This window comes from Megascapheus bottae, chromosome 21 (assembly GCF_031878675.1).
Source record: "Megascapheus bottae isolate mThoBot1 chromosome 21, mThoBot2.hap1, whole genome shotgun sequence".
Taxonomy (NCBI): Eukaryota; Metazoa; Chordata; class Mammalia; order Rodentia; family Geomyidae; genus Megascapheus; species Megascapheus bottae.
This window is the reverse complement of record NC_143529.1, coordinates 21,583,728-21,601,975: the sequence shown is the minus strand read 5'-3', so window position 1 is coordinate 21,601,975 and position 18,248 is coordinate 21,583,728. Positions and strand designations below refer to the sequence as shown.

Genomic DNA, 18,248 nt, shown 5'->3' with positions numbered 1-18,248 from the left:
GAGAATATTCATCCATTGGATCATATAAATTATTTAATACAAAGAATAGAAATATTATTTACAAAAATAGAAACTTCACTTTATAGAAACTTCCAGGTACTGCTTTTCATGTTGAATGTAATTTCTGGATTCTGTGAGGCAGTACAGAGCTATATATCCAGGGGAGATAAGGCCAAAATGAACTTTATATGTTGTAGATATATATTTTTTAGAGAAGTTGGAACACAGAAAGGATGTAAAAATTAGGATGACATATTGATGACTGAGTCAGCAATCTTTCTGATTCCTTTCTTTCCCTTTACTGCTTTCTGCAACTCTTGCAAGAATGAGTAGAAAAATCACTTTGGAATGAGTTTATGTGCAATATTAGAAGAGATGTGGATGAATAACTAGAAGATATAGAGTTTAGTATACATCCTAGATAAGTGGATCCTGTCTTGCTCCATTATATTTAGAAGGTGAGTCAATGGAATGCCTAGTATAGTGTTTGTGGTAGAAACTTAAAGATTACGTTGACCCTTGCCTAACAGAATAATATGAATTAATATGAGGAGCTACTTAACAGTTACAAATTAATTTAGTGATCTCTATAAATATTTAAACAAATGGGTAATTGTGAATGTGGTCAATGTTTTAGCCATAAATAGTGCTGCCTGTTTGACTAGTCTGCATGATGGAATCTATAGAGGGATTCTAATGATTCCATTATGAAAACAATTTCCAATCATGTCTAACAATACAGTGATGCTGAATTTATCACTAGTAGATGCTTGACATATTTTTCAGGCAAGAATTTTTTAAAATATATGAGATTGGAATGAAACCATTTATCTCTTCACTTCTGTAAATAAGCAAGGTTAATCCTGAGAATAGACCTTGAAGCTCCCTCTTTTGAAAGTCTCTAAAAGATCATGATCAACTTCTGGGGCTGGGTGGGGGAGGAATTAAGACACCTGAGTTTCTGCTATTCAAGGCCAAGGAAATATGAATAGGATATTTCCCTCTTTTTCAGTCTTGTTAACTATCTAATTTTTATTATCTCTATGTGGTTATACTAAGGAGTTGCCATTTAACATGAATGCTATCATTCCTTACAAATAGGCCTTTGATGCATGAGGTTATTTGTTTTTTTAAAAAAAAACCTTGATGGCTTTAGCTCTTTCTATTAGAGACAAAAAATGGGTTCAGATATATAGTCAAATGGAAATCATTCAAATCATAACAACGCCAAGAATTTGTCACATTCACAGATATCATTTTCCTCTATAACTTCTCATGGGTAGTAAACTCAGAATTTTATTTTAATAGTTGTTATAATAATGCACAACTTTAAGGTGTCTGTTCTAAAGACAGGTCAGTTACCTTAAAGACCAGAATGTTTTAACATCTATATTTACTAACGTTACCTCTTCTCACACGTTTCTAGCTCTTAAAGCAAAATTCTACTCCCGAAGACATACGGAGAGAAATGTGTGAGGCCCATCCAGGATACATCACAAATTATTCCTTCTCTTGGCTCACTCTAGGAAAAAATGTTTTTAACAGATTCTGCCTCTCCAACATGACCCTTTTAGAATCTTCTCTGCAGGAATTAAAGAAGCAATTCTCTCAGGTGAGTGAAAGATCTTTTAAAATTGCCAAGATCTCATATGCAATTGGAAGAGTTATACTATTTCCTTATTTGAATTCACAAAGTGACATAACATGAATCAATGATCAAGTCTGTAACCCAGGCAGGCTGGGAAATATAGACTGGATTTTTTTCCTCATCGTTAACATATATTCCTCCCACTGACATTTACACGCAATCTGTAGTGCTTAGTAATGTTCATTTATCATATAAATGGGCAAGATTTGAAATGATCTGATGTGGAATTAGAAATATTTCAATATGGTTAATGTAGACATACCTTCATAGATGAAATATGTCTTGGCTTCATGGTGAATAAGATTGACTGTTTTCCCTGAGTTCTGTAAGTGGTATTATTCAGGACAGAATTCAGGTTTCATAATTGAACTAATAGAGCCTTGCAACTGTCAGAAGTTAGAATAATGGGTGAGATCATTTTATTTTTCACACTGACCTCAAAATGGTGCGAGTAAGGAACCATTAGTATACATTTAACAAAGCCCTCTTATAATAAAGATATTTTTAAGTTTTCAGAATTCTTTTGAACTTTTACAAACAAAAATAAGTGAGACATTTCTACTTCTAAATTTTCTTTTTGAATATCTGAACTTTATGTAAATAATTATTTAAAATTTAAAATTTGCTGGATGCCAGTGACTCACACCCATAATCTTAAATACCCAGGAAGCTGAGATCCGAGGTTCACAATTTAAAGCCAGCCTTGGCATGAAAATCTGTGAGTTTTTTTTTTTTTGTCAGTGGTGGGACTTGAACTCTGGGCCTGCTCGTTGTCCCTGAGCTCTTCAGCTCAAGGCTACTGCCCTACACCTTAAGCCACAAGTGCACTTCCAATTTTCTGGTGGCTAACTGGAGATAAGAGTCTGATAGACTTTCACGCCTGGGCTGGCTTTGAATTGTGATCCTCAGATCTTAGTCTCCTGAGTAGCTAGGATTATAGGTGTGAACCACCAATGCCTAGGCAAGTCTGTGAGACTCTTGTACAGTTAACCAGCAAAAAGTTTGAAGTGAAACTGTGGCTCAAGTGGTATCACACTAGCTTTGAACAAGAAAATCTTGGGGTCAGTACCCAGGTCCTGATTTCAAGTCCCAGAACTGGCATATACACAAAACAAAAAAAATTAAAATTTGCCATTTAGTCATCTGAGTTTTCCAAAAAAAAAAAAACAGTTTAGAGACAGTAGAGTAATAAACCCAATCTGATACAAAGCATGGCAAATGCTTTCTTAAGCTAAATAACAGAGTAAAGTATGTGACCAAAAATGCATTGTTTAGAATCATTACTGACCTGAAAGACCCCGAGTTAAGACAAACTGGAAAAACAAAAATTTTAGTATGAATGAGCTTATGAGGAAACTTGCTTTAAATGGGAGTATAATAAAAAAGTACTCTATGTCTAAAGTTACCAGCTGTGTCCTGTGATACGATGACGCTCCAAAGCTGCCATATTATTTGTTTCTAGAGTAGGGTGTGATTGTTACATAGATTTTCTCACTGTCAGTCCTTTTTATAACTAGTCTTCATGGAATTGCAACAGTACTTTGGAAATATTTTATTATATTGTGTGTAATTGCAACAATAAATAGTATTTTATGAATATTCTTGTACATGAGATACATGTTATATGTGATGATTATATCAACACTATATTTCTATATTTCTAAATATATAATTTATGTATTGATCTATCTATCCATCTATCTATCTATCTATCTATCTATCTATCTATCTCTATCTATCTTTAGTTTTAACACTTCTTTCCCCCAAACCTATTATTTCTATAAAAGATAAAGAAAGGAAATCTCTGCTAAGCCTATTCTATATCCTATACAAAGTGAAAAACATTACTAAGAATCTAATATTGTTTTTTAAAATTAATTTCCAAATACTTTATTTATAAAACCTTACATCCATATGGATTTGTGAATAATACATTAAATATACCAGCTTGTGGAGTTACTACATGGAGAAAAATCCAATTTCATTCATGAATATTAGAAATGATTGTGATTTTTCCATGTAAAGGTTAATATCCAAATGAATGACAACATGGAAAGAACTGCTTACAGAAAATGTTTTCAAATATAGTAAGCCATGTGATTATACATTTGTTTTAGCTTTACTGCCATTTTTATTATAAAAAATATAAATTAACTATTATAATTCTTGTTGAACATTATTCCACCCTTCCTCATTTTCTTCTGCTCTCCCTTTCCCCAACTCTGCTCCCTTCCAATGTAAAGTTCATTCCAACATAGCATCTTGTGAATATCACGGTTGCTTTGGTTCACCCCTTGTCCTTTGTCTCACCTTTTCTGTGATTTTCCCCTTCCCATCTCTAAGGCAGATAAACTTATGTATAATACAATGGATCCTGGAATCAAACACAGTGACAATATAGGGTAAAACCAAAGGAAAAAAATGAGAAAAGAAATGACTGCAAACAGGACACTAAGGAAAAAAACCCTCTTGTTTCCATATTTTGTATTTCATTTTGATTAGCATAATTTTATAAGGTCATATGTGCTATTGAGCTATTGTGATCCTCTGATAGAAATACCCTAGGCATGTACTAATTATTACAAATGAGGCAAACTAGGCAACGTATGTTTCTTTTTATCTGGCTTACTTCACTTATTATGATTTTTTTCTGGTTCTTTCTATTTCCTTACAAATGAGGTGATATCATCATTCTTTCTGATGGAAGCATAGGATTCTATTGTGTATCTATACCACATTTTCTTGATCCATTCATCCCCTGAGGGACATCTGGTTCGATTCCATGTCTTGGCTATAGTAAATAATGTTGCAATGAATATAGTTGTGCTGATAGCTTTAGTATAACCTTATTTGTGATCATTTGGGTAAATGCCCAGGAGTGGAATCTCTGGGTCATAGGGGACTTTTTATGTTTAGTCTTTTGAGGAACCTCCATATTACTTTCCAGAGTGGTTGAACCAGTTTATATCCCCACCAACAGTGTAGTAGTGTTCTCTTTGAGCTATAGGATTTCATGGAACATTTCTCAATATAAAAAAGGCTATATATGGGCCGGGAATTTGGCCTAGTGGTTAAAGTGCTTGCCTAGTATGCACGAAGACCCAGGTTTGATTCCTTGGTTCCACATATATAGAAAAAGCCGGAAGTGGTGCTGAGGTTCAAGTGGTAGAGTTCTAGCCTTGAGAAAGTTCAAGGACCGTGCTCAGGCCCTGAGCTCAAGCCCAGGACTGGCAAAAAAAATCATTCAAAAAAGGCTATATATGACAAACCTACGGCAAACATTAAACTTAATGGTGGAAAGTTAAAACCAGAGCAGACAAGGATGTCTGCTCTCTCCACTCCTCTTCAACATAGTAGTGGAATTCCTACTCAGAGCATAAGGCATGAGAGGGAATTCAAATAGAGATAAAAGGAGAAATCTCCCTCTTGGCTGATGACATGATCCTGTATTTTAAAAACCCCATAAACATCTCACCTAAGTTACTTGAGCTGATCTGAAACTTTGGCAAATTCAATGCAATATCCATCAACATCCCAACAACATGCTTTAATGAAACAGAAGAAGCAATCCAAAAAATTCATAGGAATAATAGAAGATCCCAAATAGCAAAAACAATCCTTCACAGGAAAAACAGTGCTAGAAGAATGTCAATACCAAATCTAAATTCTATTATAAAGCCATAGTTATAAAAACAGCTTGGTACTGGCACACAAAGAGGCCTGAGGACCAACAGAGTAGAATTTAAGACCTGAGAATTAACCCATTGATCTATGGCCACCTAGTCTTTGATAAGGGAATAAAACACCACAGGATAGAAGAAAGACAGATTCTTCAACAAATGACACTGACAGAAGGGGCTATGCACATGTTGAAAAATGAAGTTAGATCCTTTTATATCACCCTGCACTGGAATCAACGTCAAACTGATCAAAGACTCCATATAAAGTCAGATATTATTATCTGGAAATTATTACAGGAAGGAATAGGGGATACACTAGGGCTACTTGGCACAGGTCTAAACTTTCTCAATAGAAGACCCTAAAACACAACAAATCAAAGAAAGTTTGGATAAATGTGATTACATCAAACTGCAGAGCTTCTGCATGGCAAAGGGCTAGCAAAATAACTAGAAAGCCCACAGACTGGGAGATGCCCTTTACTTGCTATACAACATGCAGGGCCTCATAGCAAAAATATACTTTAGAACTAAAAAAATTAACTTCCTCCAAAAAACAAAGCTTCAAAGAAACAATCACTCCATTAATAAATAGCTAAAGAATTGAAGAGACTTCTCTGGAGAGGAAATAAGAATGGCCAATAGACACATGAAGAAATGTTCAACATCTCTGGCTATAAAAGAAAGACAAATGAAAACCACCTTGAGATTTCGCCTCACCCCAGCTAGAATGGACATTCTCAAGAAAACTGATAATAACTGATGCTGGTGAGGATGCGATTACATGTCTCAAAGCCTCACTTCACTCTTTCTGGTTTTGTTTTTTCAGATATCAAGTGATCCCAACAATCAGAAGCTAGTGTTTCAGGAACTCGTTAAAGTGCTGTCCTTCTTCTCACAAGTGCAGGAGCAGAAAGCTGTGTGGCAGCTTCTCTCTAGTTTTCCAACTGTGTTTCAGAATGACACATCACTAAGCAATCTCTTTGATGTTCTTCGAAAAACCAACAGGTAAGTAAAATTCAATCTTAAGTACACATCACATGTATTGCTCGCAAAGAAGATTCTTTAAAAAAAATACTTCTGGTGAGGCTGTCAGGATGGTAATTTAAGCACAGAGCTAAATTTTCTTCAGCCTCTTGTTACAGATATTAGTGATATAAGTGAATTAGTTAAACATGGAGTATTTGATAGGAAGATTGGAATGTCGTTTTCCTAACTCCAAAAGCAAGTTTGCCTGTTAAATATGTTGCTAGGTACATGGTATTATCCTAGTTGAGATAGCTGAAGTGTCAGGAGGGTTTATTCTCATTTGGAGAATCACATTTATCATTTATTCTCACCACAGTGTTTGTAGATGAGATAACATAAGCCTTATTTTAAAGAGGAAGAAAATATTCAGAGAGGGCAGTTGACTTCTCCAAAGTTGGACAACTGCCACATAGCAAAGCCAGGACTTGAACCTGAGGAATCCATATTCAATCTCGTATTCTTTCCATAATAGTATACCTCTACTGATGTGCTGGAAAAGTAAAATATTAGTCAACAGTAGAAGACGAAAATAGACTTTATGCATTATTTTGGAAAGGCAATGTAGTTTGGTTACTTTAATTCTCTTAAGACTTTAAATGAAGATATTTCCTATTTTGGCATTATGTACTAGAGTATACAATCCAGTAATTATTACAAATGGGAACAGTCTACATAGATAATTAAACCAGCCTATAATAAACGGATTCAAATTACTATGAAGCAAATGGTATTTGACTTTTTAAATTTTTGTTGTCATAAGAATATGAACACGAGATCCAGTCTGTTAACATGTTTTAGTGTACAATCTATTTTTGTTAACTATAGGTTCAATTTTGTAAGACTATATCTAGAGCTTATTCATCTTGTTTAACAGAATCTTTAGGTGCATGGATTACTAACTCATTCCCTGTCCCCCAAAGCCAGTGAAAAGCACAATTGTACTCTGTGATTTTCTGAAGCTGGCAATGCTTTTATACCCTCTTCCTTCAAGCCAGATCAAACGCTGACTTTTTCAGACCTCAGTTAAGTGAAATCATGCTGTACCTGCTCTGTGACTACTTTATTATTATTTCACTTCGAATAATGTCTTTAAGATTTGTCCATGTTGTCTCCATAATGAAGAATTTTATTCTTGAAAAATCTGGATCATATTCCCATGTCTTCTTTTTTTCATATTTTTATTGTAATTAATAGAAGGGTTACATGATATTTGCCAGATAGAAGGTGTATTAATTCACATACATTGATACCCTTTCACATGTCTTGGTCCCCATTTCCCTACCCCCCCACCCCTCATCTTGTTTTTCCCCCTTCCTTATTCAATTTTAATTAACCAAATACAAATATATCCGATATATCAGATAACAAAGTGAGATACTGTAACACCTTCCTCTTCATCATTTATATGTCAATAGCCATGTACTGACATTCTTTCTCAGCTTGGCTATTAAAAATAGTGCTGCAATGAGCATAGGAATGCTCATATTTTTCTTGGACACTGATTTTTAGTTGTTTTGGACAAATTTCTGGAAGAGAGAGATGGCATAAAATGTGGTAGTTCTATTTTCACAGTCTTGAGGAGCCTCCATCTATCCTGTTTTCCATAGGGGCTGCATTAGAATGAATTCCAGTAGTGTGGAAGGGTTCTAATTTCTCCACATTCTTATCAGGTCTTCTGTTTATTTAACAATAATTATCTTGACAGATGTATTATATCACACCTGTTGATTAATGACATTAGACATTTTTTTTCAGAGCTGGAGGTCTTCTGTATATGGTAGAATATGTACCTAGCAAGCACAAGGCTCTGAGTTCAAACCTTAGCATGAAGAAAAAACCAACAAAAAAACCAAAAGCCATGTTTTTCATTTGTCCACTCAAATTTCTAGCCAATTTGAAGTTAGATTATTAGTCATTTATATATTGAGAAGTAGAAGTCATTCACCTATTTTAGAGATTTATTTTTATTCAAAAATATTTATTGTAAATATTTTCCCATGTTGTACATTGCCTTTTCAAAGGAGCAGTATTTTTACTTAATTTTTAATTAACATTTCATCTTAATTAAATATAGAAATGATAAAAAGTTTAGATTGCTAAATTAAATTATCATAGCATTACAAGTAATCTCATTTGTATCCTTTCTCTTTTCCTAATTTGGGTACTAGAAAAATCAAAGATAAATATATCTTGCATCATGTTTCTATACCCTCCTGTTATTATTGTGACAGTGTCATTAAAAAACATAATTTTCTCATAAAACATAAATCTTCTTTATCCAATTATGTCTTCATCCATTTATTTTAGTCTGTTGAACAAATAAAAGGGACAAATGAATCTCACAGGAGTTTGCGTCCTCCCTTTTGAAATTTAAAGCTGTCAAAGTTATGGCAGAAGATAGCAGACTACTATGTCCACAGTTAAGCAGGGCAGATGAAAAAATATGCATGCCCTGTGTTTCACCTTTACGAGGAAAAGGATATTCTGAGATACAAGTCATAAAACTTTTTGAAACATTATCTTTACTCAGAAGGCAATGTGTCTGATACAACTTTCATTTGTGCCTGACACAGAAAAGAAAAGGAACATAGAGAGCAAAAATATATCTCCAGCAGTGGTCCAAAGGATTGCTAAGAGAAATGATTGGCCAATTTGTATTACATTACCTCCACAATAATAAATTATTAACAAAAGCCTGTGTGTTCTGGCTACTACTCAAGTTAATTAAAGCACTGACCTGACCTTGATTGTAGGTATAAATCACAGTATTTGTGAAATTCAGAATCTGTGCCATAGCAACGTTTCTGAAAAATTATACTAATGACCACTGTGGAATCAAAATTAATAAGGAGGTAATTAATTGGCCTGATAGAGTATAGAATGAACTCCAGCAAAATGAATTTGCTGATTGTCTATTTCTTGTGTGGACTGCTCACCATACAAATCATAGGAACTCAATACCAGTTTGAAGTAATGTGTCCACTTAGTCTTACTGTAATGCATCACTTACAGTCTTAAAGCATGATCCATTTTGTTCAAAATCAATTTGTTTTATTATTTGATTAACCAAAGGTGAATATTTAAAAATCTATGCTTGACAATATTCCTGAAACTAGATCCTTTATCAGGGCTTGATTTCTCATGAAAATAGTTTCCTATATTTATTTATTTTCCATTTAACTGAATGTAAAATGTTACCTTATTGCAAGTTGCTTTTACTAACAAATTCTTTCTCTATCTTCCTTTCATTATCTCTCTTTCTCATTCTCTCTCTCACTCTGTCTGTCTATATCCCATTCAGAGCTAAAACTCAGAACTTCCTAGTAATTACATATATATACATACATACATACATACATACATACATACATACATACATACATACATACATATAGTTATTGTAAAGAGGGGCAACCTTTCTGTATTGTACAGAGTGGTTACCATTACATAAGTCAAGTAATGAGTACATTTCTTCCTGAACAATGTCACCCATTCCCTCCCTCTCTCCTAGTTTTTTTTCTCCCATCTCCATCCATATACTTCATTTTTCCACATAGTGTTTAGTGGGTATCACTTATTCATTTGTTTACCCTTTGTCCTGCCCTTTCTGTTTTCCCTATCCCTCCCAAAGACTGATACACAAACAAACAAGAGAAGGGTTATACTTGTATTCGCCAGATAGAAGTGGCATTACAGGTAATCTCATATGTATCCTTTTACTTTTCCTAACCTGGGTACTAGAAAAATCAAAGATAAATATATCTTGCATCATGTTTCTACACTCTCCTGTTATTATTGTGACAATGTCATTTTCAGTTCTTTAAGAAACCTCCACACTGCTTTCCAGAGTGGCTGAACTATTATGTTATCTATGACATACAAACCCTCAGCTGAGGGTCCTTACAAATAGGGCAATGTCATTCTTTCTGATAGCAGCATAGAATTCCATTGTGTATAAGTACTACATCTTGTTTATCCACTCATCAACTGAGGGGCGTCTGGGCTGGTTCCATATCTTTGCTATGGTAAATAGTGCTGCAATGAACATCGTTGTGCTAGTGGATTTAGTATGTCCTTGTTTCTGGACGATTTGGTAAGTGCCAAGTAGTGGAATTGCTGGGTCATAGAGGAGTTCTATGTTTAGTCTTTTGAGGAACTGCCATACTGCTTTCCATAGTGGTTGAACAAGTTTACACTCCACCAACAGTGTAGTAGAGATCCCTCCTGGCCACATCTCCGCCAACATCTGTCGTTATTAAATTTCTTGATCATGGCCATTCTAACAGGAGTGAGGTGGAATCTCAGAGTTGTTTTGAGTTGCATTTCTATTATGGCCAGAGATGTCGAGCTCAATATTATTTTATGTGATCATATGCACAAACTATTGAGCTTTTGTGATCCTCTATTAAAAATATCTCCTCTCCTAACCTGTAATTTCTAAAGCTTAAGAGAAAGAAACCCGAGGAGAACTTTGCTCTGTTACTTCGAGGCCTTTACATCACAATACTAAAAGCACAAAGTTCTTTGTTCTAGTTCAAGCACATTTTGTTAGGATTTTGTGCATGAACGACAAACAAGTAATTAAATTACAAAAGCAACATCTTGTCTTTTATGTTATAAAAATAATTTCTTATACTGGATCCATTTTCTCCTTCAATAACCTTTGGTTTCTGTCTGTAAGCTGGAAACACAATCTGGTTTAATTGTTTTTCTACTCGTTAGGATGCTGCTGGCGGTACAGAAGGTTTATCCACGTGCTGAAACTAACGAAGGTTTCAGAGCCCTCCAGAAGTCTGTTAAACATCTGCTTTATACTCTGGACTCCCCAGTTCAAGGTATTGAATTTTTTTCTTACTGTACTAAATCCAGTGTCACAAAGCCCATCAGAAATATAAAGCAGAATGTAACTGAACCCATTGTGTGTAATGGTATACTTTTTTAGGTAGAGACATATGCTGCCAATAAATCTAGGTCTCAAATTGAGATGTGGAGAAAGGATGAAATGGCTGAAAGGAAGGTCTGAGATTCTAGGGTTTATCATTAGGTAAAAATGGAAAAACAAATATCAGTGAGTAACCTCAAAAATACATTTCTATACTACTTTTTGGAAAAAAAGTTTACATTGGATTTTCAGATTTCTGCTCTCATTTCTGAACTTTCTGACTCTTTCTTTGGTAAAAAAAAATATACTCTCAGCCAATTATCCTGAAGAAAAAAGTCACAATAGATAGCAGAGCACCAATAGATCACTAAGGTACTCTGTCACCTCTAACAAGGTGTAGCATGATGCTCCTGCCTCAGAAAATGTTACTTTTGCAAACACCAAGTAGTGTCTTGTACCACTAAGTGGAAACCCACCATTCAATACAGACTGACTCATACAGGCAAAGGTTTCGAGTTGAAAAGGTTGCATAACTATTTCCCAAGCAAAACGTGAGACTAACATTTACCTTTCCTGAATGCTTTTACAGTTGAACTCTTTTTCTTAAATCTGCATTTGTCTGCTTTTAAGTATGTTGACTTTTAGATTATTAGGTAGCAGCATCTTGAAAATCTCGAATGTCCTAAAATACTAGATTTTGGGTAGGCATTGGTGGCTCACACCTGTTATCCTAGCTGAGTTCAAAAAGTTGAGATCTGAGGATTCTGGTTCTTGAAACCACACAGGGCAGGAATTTCTGTGAAACTCATCTACAATTAAACACCAAGATACTGGATAGAGAGCGTGGCTCAAGGGGTAGAGTGTTGGCTTTGAGCAAAAAGCTCAAGGATAGTGCCTAAACCCTGAATTCAAGCCCCAGGACACACAACAGGTACTAATTTTTAATTTTTTTTGCCAGTCCTGGCTTGAGCTCAGGGCCAGAGTACTGTCCTTGGGTTTTTTCTCAAAGACAGAACTCTGCCACTTGAGCCACAGCACCACTTTAAGTTGTTTTTTTGTTATTTTTTTCCCTACATATGTGGTACCAAGAAATAGAACCTAGGTCTTCATAAATTCTAGGCAAGCACTCTACCACTAGGCCAAACCCTGGTCCCAAGATACTAATTTTTTTATTGTAATTAATAGAAGGGTTACATTATATTTGCCAGATAGAAGGTGCATTACTTCACAGACGTTGCTACACTTTCTCATAGTTTTGTCCCCATTTACCTCCCTCCACCCCCTCCCCAAGATACTAATTTTTAAATGAAAAGCCTTATTGGAGCCTTTGGAGAACATCGTACTCTTGTATATGTTTCTATTTGCCAAGATACTTTTATATGTACAAATATAGAATTAATAGTTTGCGAGATAGATTACTGTTAAATTTAATGATACTGAAGAACATTAGGAAAGGAGGTTTTAGTCTTTTAAACATATAGGCCAAGTAAGCAAGTAGTGTCATTACGTGAATATAAACTATGTAACTTGTAGGTAGGAAAGGGAAGAAGAAGAGAACTAAGGAAGTAGGGATATTGTCCAAGAGGTAGCTATTTAATGATAACAATAAAAGTTAAATTAAAGTTAAAAAAATAAGGTTTCTGGGGCCTGGGAGTTTGGCTTAGTGGTAAGAGTGCCTGCCTAGCATGCACGAAGACATGGGTACCACATACATAGAAAAAAGCCAGAAGTGGTGCTGTTGCTCAAGTGGTAGAGCTCTAGCCTTGAGAAAGCCCAAAGACAGTGCATAAGCCCAGGACTGGCAAAAAAAATGACAAAAGCTCAACTGTGCCTTGGAAACCAAAGAATGTAAGGAGTATTTTTTTTTTATCAATTAGGCAACAAAACACTTTTCCGGGTGAACAATTTTAGTTCAGTTTTCCATATTGAACAGCAGCCATGCTTTTGTTAAATATACTAATGATTTATGAATGACAGCTATTCCTTTGTCTACAACTATGCAAATTGTCCTAGAAAGTATTTAAGCATAGCATTGGATGGTCAAAATGACATCAGACTACAAAACTGAACCATTTAAAAATATGCCCAACCCTAACAAGAAGAATAAGCTCTAAGAAGTAATATCTATTTTTGAAAGGTTTGTAACATTTTCCACTCCATTAAGGGGTCTGTTTAGTACACTATTTCTTCTGATGTACTTTATAGTTCTTATAATTAGAAGGAAAAGTTTCTATTTAACTTCAGGGTCAAGTTTATCACTAATAACATAAAATTAATTTCTATTAGTTATTTTAATAGCTTGATGAAAGAGAGGAACATAATACTCATGTAGCAGTTAACTTGCAGAGTATGACATAGAAATTCAAAGTGAGCAAAACTTGATATTGGAAAGACATATATATATATACACACACATATATATTACATTAAAAACCATAAATCCCAACAGATTTCTATAGGAATGTCAATAAGTCATAAGTATTACCATTATGAATTAGGTGTATTATTCAGGCCTTTTCCTTCTTGGTCCTTTAACTTTGATGTGCAGATGAGGTAAATCATCTGCCAAGCAGGAAGACAGAAACAGCCACTCTGCATAACTACCTGCTTAGCCACATTGCTAAATATCAGGAAACAAATAAGGAGAGTTTGAATTTCTGGATATAGTCTTTATGTACACATATTAATTAAAGTAAAATAAGCAATACCAGAAAGAATCAGTGATAGCCTAGTTTAGCACCAGGCTATTTGTAAAATAGTGTTAGAATGAATTGCCTAAAAGTCATGAAAGAACAATAAAGGCTTAGCCATAAAACATCCTATTGGAAGTGACTAGTCCAATATGAGAATGACCTTGTTGCTGGATGCTGGTGGCTCACACCTGTAATTCTAGCTACCGAGGAGGCGAAGATTTGAGAATGCTGGTGCACAGCCAGCACAGGTAGGAAAGTCTATCTGACTCTTGTTTCTAATTAGCCAACGAAAAGCTGCAAATAAAGCTGCAGCTGAAGTAGCAGAGCACCAGCCTTGAGCATAAAGGTTAAGGTAAAGCTATCAGGTCCTGAGTTCAAGTCTCAAGCCAGCACATACATACACACGCACACACACACACACACACACACACACACACACACACACACGAAATAAACACATTGAAATATGATGAATTATTTATAAGAAATTGGATATGAAAAGAAGACTAAATTAAATGGCATTCTTTCTCTAAAGGAGATGACTTAAAGCATTGGATTTAAAGTGTTATTTTTACGTTGTTACTATTTAAAGAGTTCGTGGGAATGCTGCTGCATGCTTGGTCTTTTGTTAGATAATGCATGTAGCTGACTGAATCAGTGACCTATTTAACTTTTAAGGGTGACTCTCTATGCTGAGGTAGATCTTCACATAGGATTTCTATAACATCTGCATAACTGGGTACCTTCTGCACTCTGCACCTTCTCATTATTTGGAAGACTTAGAGAAATTCTGTTAATATTAGCCAATTTGCATTTGCAGCTGCTTTCACAGATCAGTGGCTGTTTGGGGGAAGATAGAAAACACACATGAGTGATGACAGATGCCTTCTAGGACTACAGTATAAACAACCGAATCTCCCTCCCACCCCCACAAGAAAATAAAGACAAAGACAGAAACCCAGTGACCTGTAACATTGAAATTGGTTCAGTCAGGTGGTAGTCAATCTTTATTATGGTATTTAGAAAGTCATCTGTGTAAATAGGTCTTGAGGAAATAACTAGGTAGTGGCTTGATACAGGGACCATTGAGAATGTTTTCATTAGTATACATTCATTTTGTATCAATATCTTAAATGCTTTAAAATGGCATCAACATACATCTTTTGTAAAAATTCATTTGGGTATGAAATTTCCCATTTCCCCCCATACATTTGACATGGATGGTTTGGGGATGAGAAGAAATATTTCAGCAAACATGTTTAATATTTACTATATGAATTCTATGACTATAGGTGATGACTCTGAGAATGGAACACATGGTTGGAGTGAGGATGACCAGAGGACACTCTCTGCAAGCAGTCTGGCTGGACAGTAAGTCTTTGATCCTAAGTAGGTCAAATCTTGACTGAATAAGCAATCAAAACAGTTAATAAACTCAAATTTCCTTACCATTGTATAGAACTATGTAGAAAAGAAAAAAATCACCTCATATATTGTATATACATTTATTTGGGTATTTGAAATAGGGAAGGGAAGGGGTAAAGCAAGATGATTGGAAGTGGGGGAAGGAAGGGAAAGTGGGAGAAAAACATGGGAAGGGGTATCAGTGTTCAAAAAGTAATGCACCCACTATGTGATGAAGGTAACTGTCGCCCCTCTATACAGCACCTCAACAAAAAAAATCACCCATTGAAACTGGATAGCTCACTGGAACGTGGGTACCCAGGTACCGAGGGAAAAGAATTTAAGATCAGTCTGGGAAAAAATCAGTTCATGAGAGGGGCAACACTGATCCATGTACATTTGTACTGTTGAAAATTCTATGTACAACTACGTAAAGATAAATCAAATGAAATGCTAAGTAGAAAAAGAGCTCAGAAGCATGGTTCAAGTGGTAAAGCATCAGGTGAGAATCTCAGTCAACTCAATCTTCAGTACCAACCAAAAAATTAAGTTAGATTAAAAAAATTCAGCTACTACATGGATAAATAAAAGCATAGTAAAAGTAGTGTACAGCTAGAAGTAATTTTTGGCATTATAATATTCAATGTAACTGTGATACCACAATGTAAAGATCTTGAGTTTAATTCTAAGGTTGCATAGCTATCTTCAATATGTTATGCCTATATTAGTTACCTTATTCCTGTGAGGAGACTCTAGCTGAAGGTTGTTTCTGATTTGTTTCACTGTGAAAAATATATGTAAGCATCTGTCTTAGGCTGTCTGGATGTTATAGCAGAAATCCTTATAAAGAATAGGATTTAGTTTTCACAAATCTAGAAGCAGGGAAATCCAAAATCAAATGACAGCAGTTTTGGTGTTTTCGTGATCCAGTTTCTGATTTATAGACATTACCTTCTTATTTTGTACTTACATTGGATGAAGGACAAGCCAGTCCTCCGTGGCTGCTTTTATAAGAGGGCACTGATGCTGTCCTGACCTAACAAGGGTCTTCTCCACCCATTATTACCTTGGGGGCTAGATTTTCAATATGTGAACAGATGGTCAGACATTCCAAACACAGCAACATCTAATTTTTTTTATTGTATTGTATTGTCTGGATAACATGTATAGAGGGGTCTAGGTGGTAGATCTCCAGCCTTGAGAAAGTTCAAGAACAGTGCTTGGGCCCTGAGTTCAAGCCCCAGGATTGGCAAAAAAACAAAAACAAAGAAAACAAAAAACACTCCTTAGCCAGGCACTAGTATCTCATGCCTGTAATCCTAGCTACTCAGGAGGCTGAGATCTGAGGATCTGTGGAGCGTGGTACAAAGCCAGCCTGGGCAGGAAAGTCTGTGAGACTCTTATCTCCAATTAACTACCAGAAAACTGGAAGTAGTGGTGTGGCTCAAAGTGGAGAAAGGAAGGAAGGAAGGAAGGAAGAAAAGGAAGGCAGGAAGGTCACACCACGTATAAACCATCCAAAATATTAAGAATTAAAAAAAAGTTTTGAGTTGACACAAGTGGATGTTATTGCTGAGCCAAGTAACTTTATGAGTGCCTGAATCCACAACAATGTTAGTACAGCACTTCTGTCTTTCGGATTCCACCGCAAACATAGTAGCTGAATGCTAGCTGATGACTTATTAGCAAAAATCCAATACTATTAAGATGGCTCTTGTGATTGATGAAATTAAAGAATTTCTTATCTTCCGACTTTCTTTCCATTTCCACTTTACAATAATCAGAGTGGCAACAATAGCACAAGATAAAAGGATTTGTTTTTTTTTGTTGTTTTATTTAGTTTAGTTTTGTTTTGTGGGACATGGGGCTTGAATTCTGAGACTGGGTGCTGTCCCTGAGCTCTTCAGCTCAAGGCTATGGCCCTACCCCTTGAGCCACAGCCCCACTTCCCATTCTCTAGTGATTAATGGAGATTAGAGTCTCACAGTCTTTAGTGCCCAAGCTGCCTTTGATTATAGGCTTAAGCCACCACACCCAGCTAAGTTTTGTTTCGTTTTGTTGTTGTTGTTTTCACTTTTTCTGTGTGATGCACAGTTTTTGAAGAAAACTATTTTTAAAAAATGATTTTCTTTTATAGTTTCTATCATTATTCTATTTGAAGGTCATTGTTTTCATTTATTTGTGTGTGTGTACTTGAATATTTTGGGAAAATAAGGTTTTGTATAACAGATACACAAATTAAATGATTTAAAGGGTTTATGGGTTGTTTATGCCAAAATGTGTCATAAACACACAGAGTCTTAATTTTTGGAGTATATGAAATTCATTCTCAAAGCATTAGGCAATTAAGTTTTTCCTGTGAACCTAAGAGAAGGCTAATCAGTATCTCAAGGTCACCTCAAGAGCAATTATCCTCTATATTTGACAGTGTTGCCAAAGGCATCTCTTGCTCTAGTCCATCTGGAAAGTTAGGCCCATACTTTGCTGTAGAACAGTATTCCTTTATTCCTTGATGAAAGTGGCTCTCTCTCTCTCTCTCTCTCTCTCTCTCTCTCTCTCTCTCTCTCTCTCTCTCTCTCTTTCTCTCTCTCTCTCTCTCTCTCTCTCTCTAATATATATATATATATATATATATATATATTTTTTTTTTTGCCAGTCCTGGGGACTGAACTCAGGGCCTGAGCACTGTCCTCGGGCTTTCCTCAAGGTTAATGCTCTACCACTTGAGCCACAGAACCAGTTCTGGCCTTTTCTATGTATATGTGGTACAGAGGAATCAAACCCAGGTCTTCGTGCATGCTAGGCAAGCACCCTACCGCTAGGCCAAACTCCCATCGGCTTTATATATTTTTAATTGCAATAGAGGAAACTAACCAGAAAAGAGTTAGGTAGGGGAGAGAGAGGGAGATGATAGA

The 18,248-nt window shown here is 35.6% G+C and overlaps 1 protein-coding gene across 2 annotated transcripts in view; it reads left to right on the top strand.

Annotated features, from left to right (window-relative positions):
- Abca12 (ATP binding cassette subfamily A member 12) overlaps positions 1–18,248 on the top strand; it is a 165,128-nt gene that overhangs the window by 63,464 nt on the left and 83,416 nt on the right. For both annotated transcript variants that reach the window (XM_090354380.1, XM_090354379.1), the window contains exons 6-9: positions 1,427–1,612; positions 6,155–6,333; positions 11,077–11,189; positions 15,222–15,300. In XM_090354380.1, coding sequence (XP_090210506.1) covers positions 1,427–1,612; positions 6,155–6,333; positions 11,077–11,189; positions 15,222–15,300 — 557 coding nt within the window. The remainder of the gene's footprint in view (positions 1–1,426; positions 1,613–6,154; positions 6,334–11,076; positions 11,190–15,221; positions 15,301–18,248) is intronic.